The following is an 8,639-nucleotide window of genomic DNA, read 5'->3' on the forward strand; positions in this document are numbered from 1 at the left end:
TGTCGTATCCCAATGGGTATCGTTTTCTAATAAGTTCAATTCTTCACATGCGGCACGATATGTTGGGAATATTACACCATTAACAGTTCGTAGTGTCTCAAATGAAGTTGGCCCACGCACATTTACCAGCAACAACCGCAAATAGAAACATTCATCATTCTTTGGATGAACTGTATACATGCGACCAAGAGCATCAGTAGAACGCACATCTGGATACCCAGGAACCGCATCACCTTGCTTCCGTCTTTGAAAATTCTTGGATGAAGCATTCCAAGTATAATAACGTGGCATCTCCGAGTAAAGCAAAGTTCGTGCAAACTGATCGCTTTGGCAGATTGCAAAAAAACTGGTCAATGTAGTTGCTGGAGGTGTTTCAGCACGTTGCGTAGCATTCGAAGCCGTGAAATATACTCGTTGACCATTCTCCAGATGCACCGCCAAATGTATAACAGTAGGATGACGTTCGTGAATTGGAAATGCGAATATACGCCAAATCGCTTCATTACAGTTCACATAACGACCAACTTGATAGCGTGAAATTTCATCGTTGGTATTTGAGGATTGCAATCCAAAAACCGCCATATCTTACCGACCGACTTAACTGAATTGCAGTATTCAACGTTACAATGTGTCTTGAACGTTTTAGAAATAAGTGGCGAATATGGAACAATCCAACTGTTGTCGACAACGAAATCCATTCTTTTCACTTTCGTTGTGACAGTTCGACCGTTGTCATCTGGTGATCGACGCCGATACAGCGGATACCCATCGTTGCCAGTGACAGTCTCCGCCGTTAATTTCCGTGGATATCGTTTAGAGCACTTTCCAATGACCATGCAAGGTGATTGGGGATTGATGGCACCACACGGTCCATGAATCATATTAGTAGTAACAACATCATGTAGGTCTGGATCGACTTCATGATCAGGAATCTCGGCACATATGATATGATCTATTTGGTCAGGCTGAATTCTTTCCACTAACCAAATAAGAATGTGTGCGTGCGGCAGGCCTCGCTTTTGCCATTCGATTGAATACATCCAGCATTGAGTATCTCCAAAGACGTGTTGTTTAACAATAAAGTTCATCAGGGACCGAATTTTTTGCCTGAATATACGTGCTGTGATGTCGTGTCTATCATTTGATGTTTGTCCTGGAAGCAGCAATTGAGTAATTTCTATCCATTTTGGATTACAGGTAAAAGTAATAAAGAGATCTGCAGGGTTATGTGGGGCTCTCCCGCCAGAAGGGCGGGCATACCCACTAAACCGCCACGTGTATCCTCACGGCCGCTTGTGGCGGCGTGCGGCGGGATAACTGCCGAAGCATGTACCGCAAGCCGCACGCCACGCGGATGCCCCAATTTAGGGGTCCCTCACAGAGGCTGCCTAAAGCACCTCATTACCTAAATGCCGATGGGCCGGATACAATAACCCATCGGCAACCCTCGAGAGGACCTATGTAACTGGACGGCAGTGTCCCCGTAGCCGCCGCCCAAGGTCCTCACTAAGGTGGGATGCGCCGATCGTGCGCCAGACGCCGGCGACCTACCCGGCGGCGACGCATCTGGGCGGCAAGGGGATCATTCTCCCGCGCCCTCTCGGCCTCCTCCTTCCGCGATATCACCTCCTGGCAGAAGGTTATCATCACCCTCCACGCCGAGGCGCCGCACGCAATGGCCCTGACGACAGCCGGCAGCGACAAATCGGCGCCTACCACCTCAACAAGGCGCGCCCTCTGTGTGGTCCACGCCGCGCAGTCAGAAAGTGTGTGCGCCGCCGTATCTTCCTCGGCGCCGCAATGATGACACTCTGCCGTCGGCTCCCTCCGAGCCACCTTCCACAGGTAGCGGCCAAAGCAGCCGTGACCACTAAGGACCTGTGTAAGGCAGTAGGTGATCACGCCGTGTTGTCTATTCGTCCACTCGCCAAGGACCGGCCGGATGGCGCTGATGGTTAAAACCCCGGCGGTTGGTTCCTCCAGCCGCTCGGCCCAGGTCCGGAGGACACCCCGGCGAGACTCTTGCCTCCACCGTGCTATATCCTCCGGCTCCGGACCGGTCCCCCGGGACCTGGCCTCCACTGTCTGGCGATAAACGTTCGCCAAGACTTTAGCTTCCAAATCCCATGGGGGAGTCCCCGCGAGGACGCATGCCGCCTCAAATGACACGGTTGCATAGCCCCTTATGGCCCTGACGGCAAGGACGCGCTGTGGCCTTCGCAAAACTGCGATGTTTTCCCGGCGCAGCGCGTCAGCCCATATGGGAGCGCCATAAAGGGCCATTGACGACACCACACCCGTGTAGAGCCGACGACAGGCGCCACCCGGCCCCCCGATATTTGGGAGAAGGCGACCCAATACTTGGTTCAACCTAATAAATGTTAAACGTTCCGTTTCTATTACATACATGTCAACGCAATACTGCTGAAACAATCGACGAAACCGCAGCAAATAGTTGTCAGCATTTTGACGAATCATCAAACGATATGCATAATAATTCATTGAGCTAACTTTCTTTGTAGTTTCTTCACCTGAAATTAAAAATTTGATAATTAACCATTTCAAAGACAAATAATACAGACATAAACCATTATTAACATACTGATACTTTACCATTCATTGGATTTATCATTTTAATATTAAAATAATATCCATCTTCTCCTTGCCAAAACATCAGTGGGTATTGCAATGCGTCATATGATCGATGAGTTTCAGATATTTGTTGCAGTTGCCCAGTATCGCGACGTGTTAGCACAATATCGCGTTTTTCCAATTGTTCACCAACAATCAGGATGGCAACTTCGTCTACTGTTGGAGCATTAAATGTCCGTTCGTGCGTTCCAGGTGGTCGTTTATCTGCTTTGATGACAACTTTATAATCATCATTTGGCATGCGCTCTAAAGCACTCTTAAACAACCTGACCAACGCATGATGTTCATGAAGCAGACACTGCAAGTCTTGAATAATTGCTCGCTTCATTCCTGCATTGATCCCTAGGCGTCGATCAATTTGTTCCTCCATGTTGCCCATGAAATATATTTGTAAAAATTTATTCTGTGTATCTTCGAAAGGTAGTAATGATCCAATTCGATGGTGAATCTGTCCTTGTATCTACAAAATAAAAACCAGACAGTATTAATTGGGTTATAAACACTTTTTCTGTGGGAGAGTAGAATTCATTATTAGCAAATATAATACATACCAATAGATAAAGTAAGTTATTCTTTAACTGCATTCTATGTAAGTACAAAAATAAATACCTTAAATGTCGGATTAAATCCTCCTTCTTCGATAATGTCTGCCCCAAATGACGTCATTTGGAAACAACTATTGTATTTTCGAGTATTTGCAAGAAAGTGGCGTGATTCTTGTGTTTCGCCACAAAGCAATGAATACAATGGCTCATGTGGCGGAGTCAACACTGGCAATTTAACTTTACCATTAAGGCAGCATAATCCAGGCGTTTCTCCGGAAAACTTTAATGCACCACAATACTTGCAAACAACGTCCATTTGCCCAATGCAAACGCTAGGGTGCAAGCTGTAATCATTGCTGCAATCGTATCGAAACGCTGCTCGATTCAAATCAGCTATATATCTTGTTCTGCGTCGCAAATTATCTATTTGTTGCCTTCTGTTGTTCGCTCGACGATTCTGCATTGCCAACCGAGCTGTTTCACGGGCGGCTTCACTTTGCTCTCGTGATTGAGAAGCACGAAGTCGAGCCATACTATCGCGGCGCTCTTCACGTGCAATTTCTTGTTCTTCTTCAGTCCTTACATTTTCAGTATTTTGTATTCTTCTTGCATTACGGCTTTGTCGGGAAAGATTCGATCGTCTTGGTCGCGGCATTATTAATTAAACTTCACTTCACTTCAATCCACTTGTTAATTATTTATTTAATAGAAATAGTTTTAAATTGATTTCTTACAAATATCAAATTGTCATCCATACGTCTTACGTATATTTGCGTTTTGTTATTCCAAGTCTGATTCTATTTTGGTTATACCACGTTTTATAGTGACTGACGTTTCATGTCAAGTCCCACGGGAACGCTGTCGAACGGGATCAAAAGTATCCTATGTCCATCTCCTGGCTCTAAGCTACCTCCCTACCAATTTTCAGCCAAATCTGTTCTGCCGTTCTTGAGTTATAAGTGGTGTAACTAACACGACTTTCTTTTATATATATAGATAAGCGGTTTTCCAGGAAGTTTTTTTCTTTGATGTTAGTGTGATTTTCAAATAGTGTACTGTATCGCAGTTTTATAAAGTCAGAGCTATCGTATCGAGTACCGATATTTTTACATTTTATATGTACTGCATAAATAGTTCCAACGTTGGCCGCTAGAGGCGGTGCAAATTTTCTTACGAAAAGTCTCGGCAGCTTGCCCGTTGTCGATAGTCGATAGCAGTAACGAATTGCACTACTGAAGTTTTTTGTAAGAAGATTATTAGAGGCAGGTGTATACGTATTTATTAGTAATGCACTCGTAATATCCTCTTTATTAGTAAGTATAAGACTAAAAGTCTCATAGACTTTTTAGTATCTCATCAAAATGAGTAGCCGTGTAGTAAATTCTAGGTTTTGACTGCATCATCCATACTTTTGAAAAGTAAACAATAACTTCAAGTAAATTTGAATAATTGAATATATTCATCCCACAGCTAAAATATTACTGCACCATAAACTAAAACAAGTATTTTGTTCTAAATAATAAAGTTTATTATGATTTGAGAAGATCGTAGGGTCGTTAAACTTTTAGTTTTTATATCAACTTCATCTATAAAACGTTTCAGTTATAAAATACTTTGGTTATTTTAATATTTAAATTATATTGAATAAGTTGATTAGGTTATTATTAACACGTAGTGACTACGATTATAGTTATTCTATTATCCATTGTATTGACAAAACGTCAAAATTTTATTGAAAAATTATTTTATGGTCATGATCTTTTTAAAATCGCCATAGCCTTAATCTATCACCGTTTTGGATGAGCTGTTGCTCGTGAAAAGAAATTATAGCTCATAATATATTTCAGAACTTGTTGTGGTATGCTCAGACAAAATGTTTTTGCAATTAAATACATATAATAATTAACATAAAAAGCATTGGCCTGTGCTAATCCATTAAAAGTGCTATCAAATTATTTGTAAAAAAACTTACTTAGCAAATAATGGTTTATTTTTTACGATGCTGTTTTAAACTTTTCAAGAGTCAAGTTACTTATTTTCCATTTAAAGAATATACATTTATATTGTTCAATAAACGTAATTCTCTGAATCATATTAAGAATGTTTTACCTATACTAGGGTTGCCAATACCTTTCTTAGAATATTTGATTTCACTCACTTGATTCGTTCAATCACACAGAATACATCGACACAAATCAAATCAGCACGAATCGGATCATAGTAAGAAACTATTTAATGAATTGCGATTGGTAAAAACTATTTCATTACAAGTGACCTAGTGTTCTTAAAATTGCAAAGTAAATGAGATCTCGATATAATGTAGCACGATTTTCAACAATCGGTACTAACGAGTATCGAGAATATGACTTTAAGATATATTGCAGAAATAGTACTTACGACGTCCACCAGAGGCGCTGATCAGATTTTCATACATCATTTTTCAATAGCTAGCTGGTTCTGAATAGTCGAAAGTGCTAGACAATCGCGCGACTAATTATATATTTATGCATTTAGCAAAATATTATTTCGTGACATAATCAGCTTGTCAGAAATATTAATCATAAGAGGTTTGATACAAATCAGGAATGCAGTGATATTAAACTTTCAACAAACAAATCACTATCAATAAACAAAACTACTGATAAAAATACTTGGTAACCTTTCTTTTTAACACACATACTGGGCTGTGCTTGCTAAAGTTCCTTTTTTTTTAAACCGCCCAGTAGGAGGAGCCCCGCGAAGCGGTTCTCCGGCGACATCTCGACACCATCAAGTGAATAGAGGTAAAAGTTCGAAATAAAAGAATAGTTCGGACTTTTACCATTGAGAGTTGGTATATCTTAGGTTTTACCGGAAAATCTTAGGATTTACCACAGTTCGGGCTTTTACTACCATATACACAATTCGCGTCAGCCCTATTCAATATAGGAGTTTTACGGCATAGTGCATTAGAAGCCCGCAGTTATATCACACACACATAAAATGTTTATATTAGAAGTCAGTTTTCAATAACACGATTTTATAGTGTGAAGGCATTAAAAAATACATAAATATTGATATATTTATACATGGTTTTGGCACTTATATGAGTTTTAACAATAATTTACGACCCCGCGGCTTTCGGAAATGTGCCTGGATTTATAGTTTAGGTATTTAAGGCTTCAAATAACTGGATTAAGTGGTTATAGAACACATTTTATAGCATTTTCGATTGATATACACACAACATTTTTATACAGGGCGATGAATTTTTGGATATTAACTGAAACGGAAAAAATATATGACTATTTGAAGTCACAAAAAAACAAGGTAGAGAACTACTATACTAAATGTATAACAAATTGTTAAAATACTACTTTTCTGGTCCATTGTAACTAAAGTTTATTTAAATTACGCAGATCGCAAAAATCGGGGATTAAAAATCTATACGAATATTTATCTAATTATTTTTTTATTTCTAAAAAGGAAACACATAATTTTGTTTTTATTTTTATGTGACTGAAATGAAAACACAGCGTAACTTTATTCAGAGCTCCCGTCTAGAGTTTCCATACTGCATATAAACTTTATACACTGTGCCACCATCGTGTTGATTGTAGAAAAATACTTTTATTATTCAAATACCTATGCTCTTACATTCTAACACGATATACGATCGTCTAGAGGTCGTTTCTAAGTAGTAACACATTATAATTGAGTTCAGTAATCAGTGTCAACGCTTACATTTTGTTAAGTAAACTCGTGCTGCAAAAAGTTTAAAATTGAATTTATTTATTCAAGTTTCTTTATCGGTGTGATTAAATTGTAATTAAAATATTGTGAGTGAGGAGAGTGAGAGAGGGAGTCTGTTATACGTAAAAGTGTAGTGCTTTGGTCTGTTATACGTAAAAGTGTAGGGAGAGGTTAAATTAATTCTATATTTTGCCTAAAAGCCTTCTATAGTCAGGTTAGTATGTCGAACACGTTACGAAACTTCAGTCTAATTCTGAAAAGGTTCTTAAAAACTCGAATCCGAATTGCTCGGCAGTCGTTCAATTGTATGCAGTAATGTGAGTTATATTATAATGTGATCATATTAGAAGGTGTATCGAAAAAATACTGAAGATTTTTACAAAAAAATACTAACCTTATAATACAAAGATATTATTTCAAAACCATTTGAAAAATCCATCTTAAAAAATAACTACACAAGTATATCAAACGAATTCTTATGAACCACATTTTCTTTGAATCGCGCGGCATTTCGAGTGTTGGTTACATCGCAATTGCAGGTGTGTGTTTGATAGCCCACAATTTATAACAATCTTTACCAAAAGCTTTCGTATAATTCTAGTTATTTTTACTAATAAAATATGCTGACATAAGTTATATTTCGGGCTCAAGTTACGTGAAAATTTGATAATTTATTGCCATCTTAAAAGGCAGTCACAGACATTGTAAGGGAGTGTCTACATGGCCAAGCATGAAAAATGCCCTTTTAAGGTGTTACCACACTGTTTGCTCGATCGTTGACTGCCACTGATTGACTTTAATTGACAGTTGATTGATACATTAACACATATAAGGACATATTTTCTACTATAGGTCGATTCGCATACCGCGATTCTCTACCACTATCGACCGATCGAAAAATTTTGTATGACAATCGGTTCAGCACTTCTAGCGGGCGTCGTAGAAACTATTTTAGCAATATATTTTTAAAGTCAAACTCTCGATACTCGATGGTTCCAAATTCAGAAAATTGTGCTACAGGGCGACTAATTTTTTAACCTTTTTGCGTACAGACAGAATAAAACCACTTGCCATACGATTTTAAAAGGTGTTAATGCAGCAGTTTCATGTTAGCACTGTTATGAACTAAACTCACCTAGTGTCTATAAAAATAAATGGAATCTGTCATGCATGCAGTTACTGTATTTGAACAAGAGACATAGAAAGAGGTATATAAAAAGAAACGTAGTGTGCAAAACTGCGAAATTCTTATGCGCGCTTAAATATTTTTTGTTGATAAAACGTATATAATTAATGCCTCTGTGGCGCGGTCGGTTGTGTAACCGACTCATGATCTTGAGGTCTTTGGTTCGATTCCAGAATTGGAAAAGTGCTATTGGCCTTTTTAATTCATATTTGCATAGGTAATACAACTCCAAAGTTCGGTAATCTGCCCGGTATATGGCAATAGGCGCGCCCCCTTTTACATGGGACTAACATTGTTATTAGCAAAACATGCATTTGTTTCATAGACCTCTACATTTGTTGGTATAACAGGCGTGATGGTATGCATCTAAAAGAAACTATTTTGCAACCATGAGTCTTTAGCAAACTATTCGCTGTATACTTATGTATTAGACCCTTATCTTTACTTAAATCTGCTCTTTTTGCCTTACATAGCTTAAGTGGTTTACAAACACTCAAAATTCAAATAAAATTCAACGTGTTTAA

The 8,639-nt window shown here is 38.9% G+C and overlaps 1 protein-coding gene across 1 annotated transcript; it reads right to left on the minus strand.

The window, feature by feature from the left end:
• Nucleotides 1-1,506: 1,506 nt before the first annotated feature.
• On the minus strand, nucleotides 1,507-3,022 carry LOC142982991 (uncharacterized). Its single transcript, XM_076129748.1, has 2 exons — nucleotides 2,782-3,022; nucleotides 1,507-2,531 (listed from the first exon to the last, which is right to left on the minus strand). Exons 1-2 carry the CDS (start codon nucleotides 3,020-3,022, stop codon nucleotides 1,507-1,509), a joined length of 1,266 nt encoding a protein of 421 aa, XP_075985863.1.
• Between the last annotated feature and the right edge of the window lie 5,617 nt (nucleotides 3,023-8,639).

This window comes from Anticarsia gemmatalis, chromosome 23 (assembly GCF_050436995.1).
Source record: "Anticarsia gemmatalis isolate Benzon Research Colony breed Stoneville strain chromosome 23, ilAntGemm2 primary, whole genome shotgun sequence".
Taxonomy (NCBI): domain Eukaryota; kingdom Metazoa; phylum Arthropoda; class Insecta; order Lepidoptera; family Erebidae; genus Anticarsia; species Anticarsia gemmatalis.